Here is a 20,928-nt window from a genome sequence, read left to right on the forward strand (position 1 = left end):
GGTTTTGAAAATTTTGATGGTTAAGAGAAAATGTCGATATGTTGAATGCCTGTTAGCTACTGATGTCTCGATTAGTCATCCATGTGACGAGTTTGGCTATGGTGCTGTTTTTAAAAGAAAACCATGGAAAATGAATATATGGATGATGGCTGATTGGATGACCGATATTGATCCAAAGTTTGTGAAATTGTTGTCAAAGAAGCAATAAGGGAAGCTTTACAATTTTCAAACAAGGAGGAATTCAGTTGAGATGTAGAAATGCTTAGTGCTTGGTAAAATACCTTAATGTTTGACTAGCAGAATTTTGATAAATTTTGCAAGAAATGTGTAGCTCGTTTTCTTAGATGGCAAGTAGTGTGCTTCTCTGACAAGCATCCCTGTGCTCAAGGATATCTTCCATTAGATGTGTGTTGTTCTTGGTTTGCAGAACATGGTCGTCAAAACCAGGAAAACAATATTCAATAATGCACTAAATTTTCTCCCTCTCCCTGAATGTGTATCCATCCGACTTCGCAAAACAATCCAAATGAAGTACAGAACCTATATTTTATATTATTTGACTGGAGTAATGCCAAGGGCTCCTGTTATGTGCATACAAACAATTCTCTTAGCGATTCGTGCAACTCATGAGATTTGTGGCCAAAAATGGTGTTGGTTGATTTCAGGACTGCTAAATTAGTAATCATGGATCCGATCAGCTTTTCATGCATGCGTACCCCTGAAGCACCGTCATCTGATGTAGGCATGCTTTTCGGATTCGAAAGATAACATCATCACATAGCCAACGATCAATTAATCTACCCCTTGCAGTCTGGTAGCCCAATAACCTTATCGGTTGGAACAACAGTTTGATTAGTCTCATATGTGCACAGGTTGATAAATAGAGCAACCTTCCAGAGTAGGGTAAGTTTAAATTCTTATATATTGCCACTAGACTAATTTGCATAATTGCATAAAATTGGAGGAAAGCTGAAAAGAGAGCGGAGGACCAACAGAACTGAAGGACACCAAAGACATTCTGGACTATGATGATAGTGTACGAGTGCTCCCCAAGCTACAAAAACTATGCATTTATGGACCCTTTCTGGCAGCCCTATCTCTGTTTGTTCTTTGCTTTGCCTACACTACCGCACCTGTTCCTCTTTGATCGCCCAAGACAGACCCCCCGGGAGAAACGTGACTTGCCAAATCTACGGACAAATTGGAGATACTTGGATAAATACTCCAGTGCCACACTCATGGAGACAACACAGGAAAGGCAACATTTGCAGGACATTGCTTAACAGGGGTAATTGATCAAACGACTTAGGTACTAATACCAACCAGGACTTCCTCGAGTAATAATAGTCAGATCAGCATATGTCAACAGGAAACTCGTGCTTAACCTGTAAAGCTAGGTTCCAAACATAAAGGATGGTCGGAGAACTCCACACCCAGCAGAAGAATATACAGTCGCAGCTCCAACACCTTGCACAAACTGAAAAAAAAAAGAGAGGATACAGTAACTTTCAACCAATACAAACTATAAATCTCTTGATATATATAAGATATTAAGCAGCAAAAAGGTTATCAAGTAACTACTTCACAAGAGATCTCCAACTTTTCACAAGAATACAATACCTAGTAAAGGACCAGATTAGAAACGGAAGAATATAATGAAGAAACCCAAAAGCTCCAACTAAACCAAAGAATGCTTCTAAAGGTGGCAAGTGTAACATCTTAACCTCCATAAGATCCTGATGCCATCAAAGAATGGTAGGATGCCCATCCACCTTAGACCCGACATATCTACTCACAAACTGAACCGATGCTCATTTGGTAAGTCAAATTACACTGAATGAAACCTGCCTCAGAAAGTCCTGACAGCAATGTGGCGCAGCAAGCATTAGCCGAGAAGGCAATTCCGTTGAACTGCTTTAAAATATTTGTAATATGGTACACATGTCACAACCAGAACCACCACAGCTTGAGAATATTATCAAGGCTGATAACATAGATATAGAGAGTGCCGACAAGCAAGTCTTCCAGACAATTACTGACTGATCTGCCATTTCACTTCAAGATGTCACAGCTTTTTGGGGAAGTTATAAGTTTTCTTAAGAAACCTTGTGGCAGCTTCATCATTCCTATAGCACAAAACACGCAAAATCGTATTGGCCTCAGTCGGGCTCCAATTCCCCGAAGTAGGCGGTAATGGATACCTGGATTTGGCTGCTGAACCATATGTCTCAGCTATCATACATTTGAACCGCTCAATAAGGCTTTCTGTATTCGTGCGGAATAGAGGTAGCACATTTCTCACTTGGGTTGAAGCCTTCTCAACCAACTCCCCTGGCAACCCATCACCATCAGCCAAGTACAAGTCTTTGAGAGACCCGAAATCCTCCTCTATTATCTGAGAATCTCGGCAAGAGAAAGCACGCAATGGGCCACCCGCCAGAAGCACTAGCAAAAACCCATCAAAAGAAGCTTTCATTAGTGCAGTTATCACTCGATTTCGCACTCTGCCATGCACAGTGGTCGATATCATCTCAAGAGTAGGGTCAAGTTCTTTCAGTAGAGGATCTATTCTTGAAGCAGAAGTCTCCCCAACATATAAGCCATCCCACAGAACATGACTTAGATCATGGAAGATCACCTTGTATGCCGTTGCCTCGCACAGTTGCTGAATCCCTTCTTGACAAGCAGCTAGAGAAATCTCAAACTTGACGTCCAATCCATTTGACATATCTGCTTGGGCAGATTCAACATTTCTTAAACAAGTCCTTATTTTCTTCTCCAGATTATCCAGCTCTATTCGGATATGGTGAAGCGTATTCATACGTACACATAGCTGTGGCAAACCAGGAGAGTTATCTCCATTCGTCGATCCAACTTGTGATCTCCTTTTCTGTAAGGTGTGTGATTTCTCTTTTTTCTTCCACAATTTTGAACCAACCTCGCACCTGGTTAATGCTGGCAGTGCAGGGATAAAAGTATTTCGTGTTCCTAGAAATTGAAAGTTGAATTACTGACAAAATTAAAATGACACCTCACAAAGTAGTCCAGTTTCAGGTTTCTTCAAACTTACCACAGCCGGACTTTGCCTTGGATATGTAATGTTGCAGACTTCTGTCAAGTCCAATCATCAAGTCTGGAAGTAAGGCTGGGTGCATTGGTATAGGCAGTTGAAAGAAGGCATCTAAGGTCTCATCAACTATTCGTAGAACTTCAACTGCAGAAGGAGCACAATTCTCTCTATTTGCCCTTGGGTTCCAAACCTATAGAAAGTGATAAAAAAATATTGGAAAATTATATCTCCTAAAGGTAATGATATGACCTAGCAGCAGGAATGGCTCCCCACACAAGGTTACCTATCACTGAAGATGGCATACCGGCATACAGAATGGAAAATAAAGCCACAGGGTGATGCCAAAGGCCCATGTACAAGCAACATTTATTGGAGACAACACACTCATAGATGTCTCTTATGGGGTGAAATGTAGATCAAGTTTCATGACAAATATGTCTCAAGACAATGAAGTGAGTTGGATACAACCATCACAGAAGAAGTTAACTGGATCACAACACAATGGAAATACAAGCTGCTGCCATGAACAGGAAATTATTTTGCATGTGTTCGCTATAAGGATGGACAACAAACATAGTGTCAAGGAATCTAACAAGCAGGTAATAGAACTGAATAAAATGATATTATCATCAAAAGATTTTTTTGGGGGGTGGGGGGTGGGAGAGATCAACTTAGAAGTGCGGCAAAGAATCATGACCATGACCATACAGGAATCCAGGAGATCCAAAAGCTTGGATCCAACTTAAAATCAAATTTCACAATGTGTCCCAAATTCAAAAATAAAATTTCAATCTAGAAAACATACAAAAAAAGAGTCAGCCCCAGAACATAATGGGCAAAGTGCAATCCAAAGTCCTTTTTTTTATTTATAAAGGCAGAACTAGGAAAAATCATCAAAGTGAAAATCTTGAAACTGTAGCTGCCTACAGCAGCAAAAAGAATAAACACCTCTTTTTCTATCTGGAATCATCATCAACATCTAAAGTCATGCTGATGCTAATTTCGCTTTCTCCCTCCTTCAAACTCTAACAGCCAACTTTTTACTTTGTCATACACCACAGCCGGGCCACTAGACTAGCTGGATTAGTTCAATCATATAGTTGTTGGCTAAATGGCCATCAATCTTAGATACAAGGCTGGGGAAAATTAAGGATGGAGTTTTTGTCAAGGTCAAGAATTATGTTCCAAGCACAGGTTAAGCATTGGGCTTGACCTATCCTTGAGATGGTGTAATAAAAATGAAAACGATTAGCTTTCCTAGTTAATTCTCTTATCGACCACCTCAAAACAATCATTTACTTGGAACTTTAATGGATGCAAGTCAGACAGCCTATTTCATTATAAGTTCATTCGACAGTGGTATCTGCTAATATTGTCCAGACTAAGACCATAGTTTGATGGGAGCTCTCTTTGCAAGGTAGGCCTTCCGGATGAAGAGGGTACTAGAAATCTCGACATGATCATGACATCAGTTTAAGGCAGAAGCAAGATCATTGAGACTTTGCCATACACCACCATTCTTTTTTGCAATTCCATGATATGTACTAAAGGAGGCAGCTAAAATACCTTCTTTCAGCATCACCACGCCATGCCGCTTGCCAGTAATTATAAAAGTAATCACACATACATCTTAAAGTGCAACAAGAACCTTCATAGATTATCAGGCAAACATGGAGCCCTTTCAAAAGGCCATATGAGAACTCATAAAAGTTGATGGTGATAGTCACAAGACCAATTCACCTTCATTTATATTTTATGCTGACTAACAAAATCTAAAATATCCCAAATAATTTATCCAATAATAGTTTTTTTATATTATAAAAATGCTGATTCTTTTTAGAGATAATTATGAAATAAACTCCAGCATATGATTTGAATATTTCTACATTTTAATCATTTTAAATCACAAATAATATGAAATAAATAGCATTGCAAGGATTATTCATGCTGTTATATTGCATACCTAATGGATAATCCTGAGAACATTAGGAATCCTGCAATTAAGTTTAAAGGAAACAAACTGTGATTAAGTTTAAAGGCAACCTCCAGTCAGATGTCATGTATAGAAATAATGCTTTCTATGTGTGAAAAAAGTAACGAAAGAATAGAGGCAGAAAATTTTGAAGGCAACTAGCAGGTCAGATGATATGTATAAAAAGTATGCATTTGCAAATGCCCACTAAGTACGGAAAGTACAAATATAAGCAACAGAATCAAACCTCTTGCTGCAAGTTCCGGTCAACCCACTCCTTCAATCTGTCTACTCTTGTCTTTATCCATGTTTTCACAAGATTGGCAATCGCAGATTCAGCTTCATAAGGAGGCATCTCACGGATTAATGACTTACCACCATCATCACTATCAACGGAATCTTCAACAGCAATGTGTACAAGATCTTTCTCTAATTTGTCTGCAGCTTTAAGCACTTGGACTGTGTCTGGTGTCAGTTCCGTGACACCAGATATAAACTGCTTAAGTTCATTACCATAACATGAATGAAGGGTAGCAACAGCAACACCTGCAGATAGAGGATGCCATTTCTTCAATATAGGACTGAATAGTGTTTTTTCCTTGCTTGCTAGATCACCAATGTCCTTTGCAAGGATGGCAAGAACTGGAGTGGGAGTACTCTGATTTTTTGATGATCGCCTGCTTGAGTCTGCTTGTTCCATTCTCTGCATCAAAGAAATGATTATCACCAAATGGGTCGGCAGCGATATAAAACATCCAATATAATATAACCCATTCAAAGGAATAAACCCATTTCTATATATGTACAGTATGCAGTCCACAATCAATAAATATAAATAATTCCACAAATATATGAGTACCAGTATTCCTCCAGGAACTAATATTGATGACCTAGCCGGCATAATTCATTTTTTATTATTGATTTAGAGTAAAATAATCTTAACCTTTAACAAGATGATGAACATAAGAATTTCTTTGGCTTAAAAAGAATTGACTGGTAAAATTTTAATCCACTCTTCTAAGAATCGAGAAAACATGTATAAATAGTAAAATAGATGGAACTAAACAGGGCCGTTAGGAGTTTAATTTGGCAGTTAAAGGTGAGTTACCTGAGCAAAAGCAGTACGGAGTGAGGATCGAATATAGGTATCAATCCTGCTACGAGCTACATCAGTTTCTTCTCTCCTCTTACGGCGATACTCTTGTGAAATATCTTCCATTAGTATCTTGGCAGCTGATACTCCTAAAGAAACAATACTTTGCATAGATTCAATATTACTAGGATTGAAGGTATCATGGTAAGCAAGAAGTCTCTTCTCTGTCCATCCCATTATCGAGCTCAATGTTGAACTCAATATCTTAGAATAAGCTGAATCTTTTGTTGCTTTGGCATCCTTTGCAACTTCAGCTAGCTGAGTATCAGCTGCAAACAGTAGATCAATGTCTACTTGGCCAGTTGTAACAAAACGGTGAAATAAAGCCCAGGTAAAGCAGAGATTATGATGCATCTGATTTATCCCCAGGATAGTCCAAGTCTTCTTTATCAACTCTAGAACCTCATCAATTTCATCGATTATTGATCCGTCCTCACTGTTATCAAAACAAGCTTCTAGCAGCATTTGGTACAGATGGAGATTCAGTGGAAAACCATCTGCCCAATGGCATGTCTCTGAAACAGATCCATCAGAAGTTCGGCAAGCAAGGGCCATCACGGCACTGCGTAGAACCTGCATTGACTCTGAATTTTTTCCAGTTTCGAGTGGCCCCTCTGAAGCTCCATGTATGATCTGTCTTAGTCGCTGCGCGGCAACATCTGATTTCCCTAATGGACGAAAAGGGTGTACGAGTAATCCAGCCTCAAGAATCTTCAAGTTTCTAAGCTGCCAGGCTTCATATTCTTGTTGATCAGCAAAGTCTGAAACCTTGAACTGCTGCAATAACTCTAGTGGCAAAACCATGGATTCCATGCGTCTCCCAAGCTGTTATTAGGGGAAGAGAAGAAAACACCCCAATCAAAACCCAATCTCTTTTTTCTTTTCTCTGTGTGATGTAATATATTGAAAAACAACATTTTGTTATATTGCTTGCATGGATGCTCCATGCATTCAAGTAATGCAGTTCTTTAAATAGGAACACTAGATTCACATGATCCAATGATGATACCCAGAATTGTCATGGCAATTTAGTATTGCATTACCATGCCCAGGGATCTCGGTATTTCAAAAAGGCAAGTATACGCAATCTAAGTGACATTTTATTACAAAGAATTATACAGACAGGTTAAACTTGAGTTATGACAAGAGACCAAACTTGAGTGGAACAAACTCAGAGTATTAGCATCTCAATATGTAGACTGATGGAATAACACCTTATTTTGATGGCAACACTGGACAAAACTGTCGAAACCTTTAATAACATAGCATCACAAGATTCTGTTTACAGTTCACAAGCCCAATTACCACTCAACTGTAAGTCAGCTGCAAGGTATGTGATATAAACTGAGTTAAGACTCACTGCACTAATATGATTGATGTGGGATAAACATCAACACTAGGATTTCAAAAAAATAGAAAATCAGTGATCAACAGAAGATTGCTTTATTGTAAAAAAATTAGAGGGACTCCCGAAAAGGATTTGCACCTTGACCACCACAGATAAGATTAATCAAAGCCTACAAATAATTAATTTAGGTCATGAATAAGAACATAACTATAACCATGTAGGCTGTAGCCTTTTCCTAACTATTTGGGTGGACTTTATGGATCCATATTTGCCATGTACACATCTAATGTTATTCCAAGTTTCTCATATCCTTCCTCACACCTTCATCTATATCACGTTAGATCTTCTCCTCTTTTTTTTACCACTTTCAACCCAAACCAAGTTACCTCTCATTATTAAAGGTTCATCAAAACTTCATTGTTCATGTACATACCATCTCGATCAAGGTATGCCATACCATACTGAACTAGACGGTACAGGGTGTACTGTACCGGTTTGGTATCGGAACACGATATAAGGGATGTACCGACATTCGATATGCCGAACCGACCCCATACCAGGCGTACCGACACAATGTCAAAATGGCATCGATATGAGGCCCGGTACCGAGTATATATCTTGATCTCGATTGATCTTCTATTACGCTACCTTTCAGTTGTGTAACTCCTACAGCTACTCTAACATATTTATTTTTTATTTTACCTTTTCTAATTTTACCACACATCCATCTTAACATTTTCATTTCTGTTATGGCCAACTTGTTTTCATGTATTTTCCTTATTACCTAATACGCTGAGCCATACAACATGGCAGGCCTTATAGTTGTTCTATAATTTTTTTGAGTCTTCAGGATACGCATCTATCACATAATATTCTCAATACATCTCAACACTTCATCCAGCTAGCTCTAACTCTATTACATGAATCTTTAACTATCTTCCTTTTTTTTTTGTATAATAGATCCTCAATAATGAAATAGTCACTTTGAAATATCTCTTGATCATCAATCTTAATTGGTCTTCATTTCCATTCTCACTAAATTTATACTCCATATAATCTGTCTCTATTCTACTAATCTTTAAACCCCTATCCTCTAAAGTTTTACTCCATAAGTTCAATTTAGTATTTAATACAGTTTTCTGTTCACCAATCAACACTATATTGTCTGCAAATAATATACACCACGGTATATCTTCTTGAATATTAGCAATAAGTCCATCCATAATTAAGTTCTTGAATATTATATGAGCTTAGTACCATTTTTTGATGCAAGCCTACAATAACTGGAAATACACTTGTTGTACCGCAGCAACTTCTAACACTTGTCAATATTATAGCATACATATCCTCAATTATTTCAATCTATCATTTATATACACTATTCCTTCTTAAAGCCCACCAAATTACTATCGGTACACTACCATAAACTTTTTCTAAGTCAATGAAGACATCCGTTATTTATGTAAAAAAAGGGCCTTCGTTTTTTATGTTTCAGGTATAAATCCAAATTGGTTCTTTGAAACAATTGTTATTTTTCCTAATCTTTGTTCAATTACCATTTCTCATAATTTTATATCATGACTCATAAGGTTAATTCCTCCATAATTAAAATAATTTTGTACATAATCTTAATTCTTATAGATGGATGCTACAATACTTCCCGTCCAATCATATGATATTTTCTTGGTTTTTAAGATTTTATTAAATAATTTTGTAAGTCAATATAAGCAATATCTCCTATGATTTTTCAAACTCCAATAGATGTTCCATCTGGCCCTCATATCTTACCTTTTTTATACTTTTCATAAGAAAAAAAAATCTCTTCTTCGCTTTTAGGAATCATACAGATAGAACCTTGACTCCTTCCTAATTTTGCTTCTTCAATTTTCAATAGAATCTTTATTTAACAATTCTTCAAAATAATATCTCCATCTTTTATTAATATCCTATTATCCTTATTTTTCATGCATCTAGCTTTGTTAACATCATTAGACTTCCTCTCTCTAGCTTTAGCTAAAAAAGGTTGCCCAATGCACGAGGCTCCCATCGTTGCATGATCTGGGAAGGGTCGATATACGCGGTCTTACCCCTACGTGCAGAGAGGTTGTTTCCGTGTTATGAACTTTGACCTTCAGATTATAATTGAGCAACCTTTACCATTGTGCCATGGCTTACCCTTCTTCTCCAGCTTTAGCTATTTTATGAATTTTATTCTTACCTTTTGAATCAATCTATCATACAAATTATCATGCACTACATACTTAGCCTTACTTATTAACATTTTCACATCTTTTTTAGCTTCCTTATATCTTATAAAATTTCCATGATTATTTTCTTTTCGCCATTATCTGAAGCGCATCAATTTTATTCTAATTGTCCTTGTATCTCATTATTCCAACACCAAGTTTTTTACTCCTATATTCGTTTCCCTTTGACTCTCCTAAAACATCTTTAGTTACCTTTTCAATACAATTGATCATTTGATCTTACATTTTATTTGATCCAATCCTTAAATTCCAATTTATCTTCTTTAGTAATTTATCCCTGAAAGATATAGCATGAATAAGAATTTTAAGGAAAAAATAACCTACATAGAATCAGGTAAAATGGATACTTGATAGTGAAGGAATAATTAACCAGCAGCTCAAATTTAACTGCAAGGCGAAGTATATAACTACGAGAGTCAATAAAATAAAATAAAATGCATGTTAAAAGATATTATCAAGACTGGTAATAACTCCACTGATTAAACTCTGCAGCAAAGCTAATTTGGAAATTTAATGAAATACAAGAAAAAAAATATCTCTTTTATAAATGATCTTCTTTATTAAAGAATTCAGATAACTTTCTACGAGATATCAAGCATTATTTTACATAATTATACAAAAGAAACAGAGAAAGGGAAGATAATAGGTGAACCATAAACCCTAAAAAATTCAGGAGCTGACCTGACTCGCGGCAACCCGGAGCAGTCCCCGCCGGATCCGGGAGTCCGCCTTCTCGGAGATCCCCATCTGGATCCTCATCAGCTCGCCGACGGTCACCGGGCGCTTGGAGCCCTTGGCCGGGCTGATCTCCTTGCCAGGGCTCTTCTTCGAGGACTTGATCCCGAGGGCCTTCTTCATCTTGCTGGCCGCCGTCGAGGTGAGCGAGCGCTGGAGCGACGACGAGGACGAGAGCGGCGACGAGGACGCCGGCGAGGACAGCACGCGGTCGGCGGAGGGCGGGGTGCGTTCGGACTGGGGAATGTAGGTGAGGGGCCTGCTGCCGGTGGAGCGGCAGGCGGCGACGAAGATCTCGTAGGCGGTGTCGCGGAGCTCCGGATCGGAGAATGCGCGGCCCAATTGGCCGTAGGGGGAGGCGAGATCGGCGGCTGTCATCGCGGCCGAGGACGAGAGCCGCATGGAGTTGCTGTCCGTCTCCCGCTTGAAGTCCCCTAGGGTTCCTCGGTCTCTAAACAGCCGAGCCATCTGCGCCGGTATATGGGGGGCCTTTTGAGATTCTCTCTCTTTTTCTTTTTCCCTTCGCTTCTCCACTCGTTGCTCAGAGAGAGAGAGAGAGAGAGAGCTTTTCCAAATATATTGAACTGTGCAAAAGAGAACTAGGAGGAGTAGAATAGGAGGAAAGGATGGGTCATGGTCTCACGGAGGATGGTGGTGGGGGCTGAGAGAGAGAAGGGGGTTCATAGAAGCTTTAGAGAGAGAGAGAGAAGGGAATAGAGGGAGAGGGAGGGGGTGGGGATGAGAGAGAAAAGAAAAAGACAAGAAAGATGAGAGCTGGAGGACAGCAGAACTGGATGTTGATTTTTTCTTTTCTTTTCTTTTGCTTTTCTTTTTATTTTTCTGTGATTGTTACTGTAGGGGATGCTGTAGCAAAGTTTTTTGCATAGAGGTTAGATGAGAGTTTCATGAACACACTGTTGATGAACACGCCAATAATAACATTACAGTTTTAGACATGCGTGTCTAACTATGGAGGCAGATAGGAGAGTTTCATGAACACACTGTTGATGAACACGCCAATAATAACATTACAGTTTTAGACATGCGTGTCTAACTATGGAGGCAGATAGATGCAAGCTATAAGTAGAGGTAATTAGGGAAAGGAATAGAATCCAGTAACTCAAGCTTGTGGAATTGGTGAGAGGTGTTTTCATAATTACCATACTCCGTTTCGGAGAGCTGTTCGCAGTAGAGTTTTAAAAAATAGAGCCTTTGGAAGTAAAAATTTTATAAAAAGCGATTTGTTGTTTGGTAACTACATTTATAAAGTATTGTGTAATTTTAATGTGTGTTTGGTAAACAAACTGAGAAAGTACTTTTGGTATGACAAAATAACCATAAAAGATATTGCATGTTATTATACAATAGAGTATAGTAAAATATGATATATATTAATATATAAATGTATAATATAGTATAATATTAATGTAGTATAATATTATATTATTATAATATAGTAATTTAATATTATATACTATAGCATAATAATATAACATAATATATATGATATAATGTAATATAATATTATATTTATAGTATAATACAGTAATAAAAGTATAAAATATTATAATTATTATCATTATATATTAATTTTATCATTTTTGTAATTATTATATTTTATCATTACAAAGACTATGGGCTCGTTTGGTTCGTGGGAAAAAAAGGAGGAAAATTGTGGTCAACGGAAAAGTAATGAGATGTCTATTGTTTGGTTAGAGTTTTCAAAGGAGAGAGATGGAAAAGTTGTATTTTCATGGGATTATGATTCTCACGTTTCATGGAAAAGTTACTTTCCCATGAGGCGGAAATCACTCCATTTTTATTGTTTTCCAAAAAGACCCTTCAGCATTAAAGAAGCATTAAAGAGGCATTAAAGACCTAATTTTTATTAAGGGCATAATAGGAATTATACATAACTTTTTCAGAAAAGTGGATGGCCAACCAAACACAAGCATTTTGAAAATTTGTCACTTTCTCATAGTCAACCAAACATGCTAAAAGTACTTTCTTAGGCATCCTCATCCTGAAAATTTATTTTTCAAAAATTATATTTTTAGAAGAAAAAATACTTCCTGCGAACCAAATAAGCCCTACATGCCCCTTGATGGTGATTTGGATAGCGAACTCACTCATGGCCAAAGGTGCGCAAAATATTAAACACTCTGGCCTTGGCCGGCGGTGGTTGCTGTTGGTTAAATTATTCCATACCACCCTATCCTTGGATGATACACAACCATGACTGGTGTTTGACAACAGCCATGAATTGATACTAAACAAATATATAAAATGGAACCCGTGGTAAAGGTGAAGAACATAATCATATTAGTCTAATCCAGTGAAACCTGACAAATTGATTCTATTGCCTTGCCTTCTTTCTTTTATCTTTCTTTAAATACTTTGCATGGTTGGCTCTCTAATTGAGACATACGTTCAGGACAGAGAGATGTAAGAGGGCCAAAATAAAGTCTCACAATATAATGGGTAGTAATCAAGGAGAAGCGAGGAGCTTGCCTAAAATGGCCCTCATGAGCTATTTAAAAGAGAGGAAGAATCTGCTCAAGGTTCATCCTTACCTGATCCCATAAGAAAATCATTTTAGAAAATCATTTTATTATAATATTGCTACGCTCGATATGAGAGCCAATTCGATGTACCAAATGTTAACATATCTTCTATATCATGTACCAATTTAGTATCAATATAGTATGGAACAGCCGGTATGCACTAGTACTAACCAACAAAGCAAAACTTGAATCTACTGCTCTGAAGCTAGAGGAAAGCATGATGGGTGCCAAGAGGGCGCATCTGCTGTTGATAGAAATCGTGTGCTCGGCGCATGTACATCTTGAATTAGGTGAATGGGCAACTCATATTTGTGGCTTGATCATCTAAACATTAGTCTGTTAACCGGCTATTAGAACTAGCCAACACCAAGTTCACACTTGTGCCCACAACAAGAAAGAGAAGAATAGTATCGATGTGATTTTCTCTTAATGCAATGTCAAGAAGAATATAATATTTTGGAGTTGGTGAAGTATATAATATTTGAGACTGAAAGTTCTCTCTGCATGCCATGTCTTTTTTTGGACATGACACATAGGCAATGCTTTGAATCATCTAACACTATCCCTTAAGGTAGATGTTATTTCATATTGCAAAAGGCCAAGCTGAGCCACGTTTTGACAATTTGAGCCTGCTCTATTAGAGGTTGTACGAGGACCCATATAGACATATGTTTAATGCCATATCGATTATTCGTTGAAAAGATTTTGCATATTTATATAGAACTAAAAGAAAAAAAATTCAGCTAGTTTTTTTGGGATGAAATCCTGAGTTATTACAGTTTGTCAAGTATATGTGTTTAACCGGTTGCGGGTTATCTAGACGGGCCAATTCTTAAGCTAGGCCCAAAGTATGTTCATATTCTTGCAAGCCCAGTTCAGTTTGGGTCCATCTGCCTGTCAGACAAAATCGTAGGATAAGCAAATCTAGATCCGCATGAATTTTAATTAGATGACTTGAATGAGCTATGTAGCAAGCTGAGTCTTCAATGTTTGGATTAGTTTGGTTGGTTTGTTGTTAAGTAGATATCTAACTTACACTGTACTCTTATTTGAATGTTCTCTGGCTTCTCTATACTGTCTCACAAGTTCATGCCCTTGTATTAAGGGAACTTACGAGTTATATCATAGATCCAGGCAAAGGCTTTCCCTTTCACTTGCAAGAAGGGAAAGGAGTCTCTTACCAACACAAGTCTGAAGGGCAGGTATCTAATTGAATCATGGGATGACATAACATTTGCCATGTCGAGTTTTGTTAATTCATCATAAATTAATATACGATGCACATTAATCGATGCATAGATAAATTTATGTGCTATATATTATCCATACTATTGGAGGGAAAATGGTTGCCCCGAAGCACGTGGATGCATCGCCAGCACGTGATGACGGACGCTACGGTGCCCAACCTCGCGGTGCCCGACCTCAGAGCTCATAGTCCAGCAGCCTTAATCGACCTTAAATCCGAAGAAAATACAGTCAAAAAATGAAGCAGACCTCTCCACTCCACCGGAAGTCAAGCTCCTCTTCTTCTCTCCCGGGATCTAATCCCGTGATCTCCGTTTGAGCGACTGTCAACAATTAAATGCGCACGATCTCCACGGACCTCCAGCTTACTCAAAATCTCAGGCCATCCACGGCAACTCATTAATTCACACGATCACGCCCAATCATGACGATAACTCATTAATTCGCCCAGTCACATTACAGATAATCCTGTATCCCTCCTATAAAAGGGGAACTTCTTCTTCTTGAAGGAAATTCTGATTTAGACTTTTGATCTTGCATGCAATCTCTCTTTTTCTCCACAAAAGCCCTCTCTGACTTAAGCATTGGAGAGCCGGTGCCGGGAACCCCGGCCACCGGCTTTTTGCAGGTCTCCTGGAGGACACAGCCCGTTGACGTATCACCCGCACCAGAGCTCCTTCTCCTCAGCCGGTGGCCACTCCCAGATCCAATTTCCAGCAGCACATACATAACAAATCAGGTCATCTTGCTTTACTCTATTATTTCGTGCAAGGTAAATTTATGCCAACATACAAATCAATCATGTTTTACTCTGTTATTTCGGCTTTCCCGTAATTTTTATATACAGAGAGAGAGAGAGAAGGAGAAGGGGAGGAGCGTATTCATTAGCCTTGAATATATATTTTCTTTTAAGAAAAAAACTAAAGCTGATTTTTTTTAAAAAAATAAAATTATATTTTTAAAAAAAATTCAGTGCCTCTCAAATTGGTATCAAATCAATTTTTTAAAAAATTAATATAAATGGAAGGGATCATTGGATTCGCACCATCAATTTTTTTTTTTACACCGCTACATCAAACCAGGAGGTGAGATCGGAGAATGCAAGACACTTCCCGCTCGCTTGAGGACCAGCCCAACGAACCCACAGCAAAACAGGAGAAATCAATGCCATCTAATATACTACCAGTACAGGTGGCAGCATCAGAACGAAATACCGCCTCCGCATCAAGTGCCCTCCCGTCTGCCGAGGCCCAGAATTCTCCGGCCTTCTCGCACTCTCAAGAACCTTCCAGTATAGTCGCAGTCCTTCCTCTCCCCTCCTTTATACACTCTCTTCCCCCCCTTCCTCCGCTCATAACAAGAGAAAGGCTATTACTGCTGCTGCTATCCCGACCCAATCCAAGACTATTGTTCTCTTTAAGCCATGAATCCGGATAAGTACACCCACAAGACCAACGAGACCATCGTCGCCGCCCATGAGCTCGCCATCAACAACGGCCACGCCCAGATCACCCCCCTTCACCTTGCCATCGCCCTCATCGGCGACGCCGGTGGCCTCTTCCGGCAGGCCATCTCCAACGCATCCGGCGGCGCCGGCGACTCCACCGTCGCCTCGGTAGAGAGCGTCCTCAACCGCGCCCTCAAGAAGATCCCCTCCCAGCACCCGCCGCCGGACGAGGTCCCGGCTTCCACCTCGCTCATCAAGGTCTTCCGCCGCGCCCAGTCCTCCCAGAAGAGCCACGGCGACACCCACCTCGCCGTCGACCAGCTCATTCTCGGCCTCCTCGAGGACTCCCAGATCTCCGACTGCCTCAAGGAGGCCGGCGTCAGCGCCGCCCGCGTACGCTCCGAGGTCGAAAAGATTCGGGGGAAGGAGGGCAAGAAGGTGGAGAGCGCTTCTGGCGACACCAACTTTCAGGCGCTCAAGACCTACGGCCGGGATTTGGTCGAACAGGCGGGGAAGCTCGACCCGGTGATCGGCCGGGACGAGGAGATCCGCCGCGTAATCCGAATTCTCTCGCGCCGGACCAAGAACAATCCCGTCCTCATCGGCGAGCCCGGCGTCGGCAAGACGGCTGTCGTGGAGGGCCTCGCCCAGAGGATTGTGAGGGGTGACGTCCCGAGTAACCTACTAGATGTTCGACTCGTGGCTCTTGACATGGGCGCCCTCGTTGCGGGCGCGAAGTATCGGGGTGAATTCGAGGAGCGACTCAAGGCTGTGCTCAAGGAGGTCGAGGAGGCTGAAGGCAAGGTCATCCTCTTCATCGATGAGATCCACCTCGTGCTTGGCGCTGGACGCGGTGAGGGCTCCATGGATGCTGCGAATCTATTCAAACCGATGCTTGCTAGAGGGCAGCTTCGGTGCATTGGAGCGACGACGCTGGAGGAGTATAGGAAGTACGTGGAGAAAGATGCTGCCTTTGAACGAAGGTTCCAGCAAGTCTATGTGGCTGAGCCCAGTGTGGCAGACACCATCAGCATACTTCGAGGGTTGAAGGAGAAGTACGAGGGGCACCATGGTGTTCGGATTCAGGACCGGGCTCTTGTGGTCGCCGCCCAGCTCTCAGCCCGATATATTACTGGTAAACTGAGTATTCCTCCTCCTAGTTTACGGCATTGCAAAAAAATTAGTCTTTCTGATCGTTTCGATATAATATAGCGAAGCCGTTCTCATTATGACTTCAATTTTGAGGGGTTTTTTTTTTCCTCCTAATTCTACTCCTTTTTTTGTCTTCTAGATTTAGTTTCCTGGCGTTGCAAAAATGTGATCTTTCAAATTCATTTGAAGCAGAATTATTCTCATTATGAATTTAGTTGGAAGGATCGTTTTCTTCTGCTGTTTTTTCTGTCTTCTCTAGCTCTAGGATTTGCAAAATTTAGTCTTTTGAATACATAGAGTTCAATTATTGTGGCTATGACTTTGGTTTTGAGGATTGCTTTTTTATTGCTCTGTGAAGGCCGACACCTGCCTGATAAGGCCATTGATCTGGTTGATGAGGCTTGTGCTAATGTGAGGGTGCAGCTTGATAGCCAGCCAGAGGAAATTGATAACTTGGAAAGGAAGAGAATTCAATTGGAGGTCGAATTGCATGCGCTCGAGAAGGAGAAGGATAAAGCAAGCAAAGCCAGGCTGTTAGAGGTGGGTGGGTCTTTCCATAGAGCTAACTCTATTGTTAACTCTGCAGACTTTTCCTCCCTCTCTAGAGGATATGTCTGTTTAGATGCCATTGATGAGTCCCCTAACAAGGTGGATGTGTTGATGGCTAACTTCAGGTTAGGAAGGAACTGGATGATCTGAGGGATAAGCTGCAACCACTGATGATGAAGTACAGGAAGGAGAAGGAAAGAGTTGATGAGATTCGAAGATTGAAGCATCGCCGTGAGGAGCTTCTCTTTACTCTGCAGGAGGCAGAGCGGAGAATGGATTTGGCCCGTGTTGCGGACCTACGTTATGGAGCCTTGCAAGAGATTGATGCAGCTATTGCAAGGCTTGAAGGGGATACTGATGAGAACTTGATGTTAACTGAAACAGTTGGGCCTGAACAGATTGCAGAGGTACGTGCATTGAGAGTGTGTTGATGGCTCTGAAATGAGAGTTGTTATGGTGTTTTTGTATCGTTTGCTGACTATGAGTATGGTTCAGGTCGTGAGCCGATGGACTGGCATTCCAGTAACCAGGCTGGGCCAAAATGAGAAGGAAAGGCTGATTGGCCTCGGAGAGAGGTTACACAAGAGAGTTGTTGGCCAGGACCAGGCAGTTGATGCGGTGGCGGAGGCTGTGTTGAGGTCAAGGGCTGGTCTTGGTCGGCCACAGCAACCTACAGGCTCCTTCCTCTTCTTAGGTCCCACCGGTGTTGGTAAAACAGAGCTTGCCAAAGCTCTTGCTGAGCAACTCTTTGATGATGAGAACCTCCTGATCCGCATTGATATGTCAGAGTACATGGAGCAGCATTCGGTTGCCCGACTCATTGGTGCACCACCAGGGTAAGGTTTTTTTTTTTTTTTTTTCCGTTTGGTTAACACTAAATTTCTTCGTTATCATTGCTACTATATTTTGATGCTTACATTGCGGATTTTCAGATATGTTGGCCATGAGGAGGGTGGACAGCTGACAGAGGCTGTGAGGAGGAGGCCATACAGTGTCATCTTGTTTGATGAGGTGGAGAAAGCACATGTTGCTGTGTTCAATACCCTTCTTCAAGTCCTTGATGATGGTAGATTAACTGATGGCCAAGGACGGACAGTTGACTTCACCAATACAGTAATTATCATGACTTCAAATCTTGGTGCAGAGCACCTCCTTGCAGGAATGGTGGGCCAATCTTCGATGCAGATTGCGCGAGAACGAGTCATGCTGGAGGTTTGCAATTGAGTGATTCTGTTTCCTGTTTTGAGCTGTGATGTTTGATATTGATTTCAATGCTTGACAGATTGTTTCACCATATTTTGTAGGTGAGGAGATATTTCAGGCCAGAGCTGCTTAATCGGTTAGATGAGATAGTGATCTTTGACCCTCTATCACACAAGCAACTTAGGAAGGTCGCCAGGCTTCAGATGAAGGATGTTGCTGTCCGTCTTGCAGAAAGGGGCATTGCTCTAGCTGTATCAGATGCTGCTTTGGATGTTGTCCTAGCTGAATCATATGATCCGGTAAATAAGGCATTTCAATTCTTTCATCCATGGACTTATAGTTGCTGTTTTATAGGGGAATCAGGTACTGATGGATTGTGGTGTCTGTGGCTTTTCAGGTATTTGGTGCCAGACCGATCAGGAGATGGCTAGAGAAGAGAGTGGTGACTCAACTGTCCAAGATGCTCATACAAGAAGAGATTGATGAGAACTCCACTGTGTACATTGATGCAGCTGTGGGGAAGAAAGAGCTGACGTATAGGGTGGAGAAAAATGGAGGGCTTGTGAATGCTGCTACGGGGCAGAAGTCTGACATCCTGATTGAGATCCCTCATGGGGTGGTCAGGAGTGATGCAGCCCAGGCAGTGAAGAAGATGAAAATAATGGCTGATGAGGAGGATGCCGACATGGACGACGAGTAGGTGCGAGCTACGTAGATGGGAAAGGTTTGGTTTTTAAAAACAGTCTTAAGAGACAGATCTGATTTTTTTTTTTATTTTTTTTTGTTATGCACCGTGACTCTTTTAGACTTCTTGATCAAACTGTGGGATAAACCTCTTAGCTTTGGGATGGCAAGTCGATGCAAGTAGAACGTTTTGTTCGCGTATAGTTTGGAAAGAAAATTTTCAGTACGCTTACCAATGTGTCATCTTGTTTGTTGACGTTGTCTGCTCGAGTGCCATCTCATCATAGGGTTTAGATTTTTATTCTCTTGGGGATAGTTTCTTTGGTTTTGTAAGCTTGTTCATTTGCGAACTGTATTGTGAATAGGACAGATGGCACAGGACACAGATCTTCAGAGACATTTGCTGAAGAAAGGTGAATGGGTTCGACTGAGCGATTTTGACTTGGATCTTCAAGGATTGTGCTATGGCCCAGTCTAGTCTCGGGTTTGGCAAGAAATTAACTTTGTGCAAACTGTATAGCAGTCCTGAATGGCAGCAGCGGGCCTGGAACTTCAGGGATTGTGCCTTTGCCAAATCTGATCTCAGTTGTGGCAAGCACTGTACACACGGTCCAACAGCCATGAACGACGGTATTGCGAGGAGTGGATTCATGGTATTGCGAGGAGCGGACGGTGAAGGAACGCAAGTGATTAATTTGATGAGGAAAAATTATTCAGAAGTCCCTGTGCAAACAATCTGGGGTAATGCGTACATGGCACTGAGGTGGCAGAAAGAGAAAATTATGCAGTTAGCCTGGAAATGATGTTTCAGACGTGAAAACAGAGGAACAGCGGGTTCGTTTATGGTGGTTAGCAGTGGCATGACCACTACATAAATATGCTCAGCATAGGCATGGTGCCTAAGATGGATGAGTGACCATAAATACTGAGTGCCAGACGGAAAGCAAGAATAACAAGCACAGGGTGATGAAATGAGTATTTGTAGGTTCTGGCAGAAACAAGTCGTGACCCTCAGGTACACATGCTTAATCGTAGAGGCTGAAATTATGAGTTGGAGTGATATCTCTGTTGGAAATTTGGTTTCATAAAGCTAATGTCAGTTAACGTCCTTGGCAGCTGTCAGAGGGTGTAAAATGGTGCAAAAGCTGATATAGCATTAAAGCTCAAAAATATGAAACTTTAAATTAAAAAAAGGGCCATCCCAGTCACGGACCATGTAATTTGAGGTTTTAAGTGGGGCGGATTTGGTATTCTTTGCACAAAGCGCTCCCTTATGCTTGAACCTGTGCAAGAATGTTTGTGAGTCTAAGCTTTTTATTTATTGCATCAACAGCCTCTCAAAAATATTATGTGAGACTCAGTTCATTGACCGGTCCGCACCTAATTGGGCCACAAGCCCAGCATGACTAAGAACTCACGCGGCTTGCACGTGGAAGAGGAAGAAGAGGATTTTTATTCGGAGTTCGACTTAGTCCTCCAATCTCACCGAAAGGAGTCGAAAGAGGCCAATCCTTCCATATTGAGCCTTGGCTTTCATCC

The 20,928-nt window shown here is 40.7% G+C and overlaps 2 protein-coding genes across 3 annotated transcripts; one reads left to right on the top strand and one right to left on the bottom strand.

The window, feature by feature from the left end:
* Positions 1 to 865: 865 nt before the first annotated feature.
* LOC103722020 (protein unc-13 homolog) lies at positions 866 to 11,253 on the bottom strand. 2 transcript variants are annotated; one of them, XR_606399.4, is made up of 6 exons: positions 10,492 to 11,013; positions 6,151 to 7,020; positions 5,290 to 5,745; positions 3,071 to 3,260; positions 1,621 to 2,988; positions 866 to 1,477 (listed from the first exon to the last, which is right to left on the bottom strand). XR_606399.4 is itself a non-coding variant. In XM_008812435.4 (5 exons), the coding sequence occupies exons 1-5, from the start codon at positions 11,011 to 11,013 to the stop codon at positions 2,066 to 2,068; spliced, it is 2,961 nt and encodes a 986-aa protein (XP_008810657.2). In that variant the 5' UTR covers positions 11,014 to 11,253; the 3' UTR covers positions 1,507 to 2,065. The 2 variants fall into 2 exon arrangements, 1 of the variants encoding a protein (XP_008810657.2); XM_008812435.4 differs by lacking the exon at positions 866 to 1,477 and having other exon boundaries at positions 1,507 to 2,988; positions 10,492 to 11,253.
* Positions 11,254 to 15,637: 4,384 nt separating this feature from the next.
* LOC103722025 (chaperone protein ClpB1) lies at positions 15,638 to 20,671 on the top strand. The gene is made up of 7 exons (XM_039131689.1): positions 15,638 to 16,936; positions 17,312 to 17,493; positions 17,628 to 17,909; positions 17,998 to 18,338; positions 18,435 to 18,714; positions 18,807 to 19,004; positions 19,103 to 20,671. Exons 1-7 carry the CDS (start codon positions 15,778 to 15,780, stop codon positions 19,403 to 19,405), a joined length of 2,745 nt encoding a protein of 914 aa, XP_038987617.1. The 5' UTR covers positions 15,638 to 15,777; the 3' UTR covers positions 19,406 to 20,671.
* Positions 20,672 to 20,928: the final 257 nt, after the last annotated feature.

This window comes from Phoenix dactylifera, chromosome 11 (assembly GCF_009389715.1).
Source record: "Phoenix dactylifera cultivar Barhee BC4 chromosome 11, palm_55x_up_171113_PBpolish2nd_filt_p, whole genome shotgun sequence".
NCBI lineage: Eukaryota > Viridiplantae > Streptophyta > Magnoliopsida > Arecales > Arecaceae > Phoenix > Phoenix dactylifera.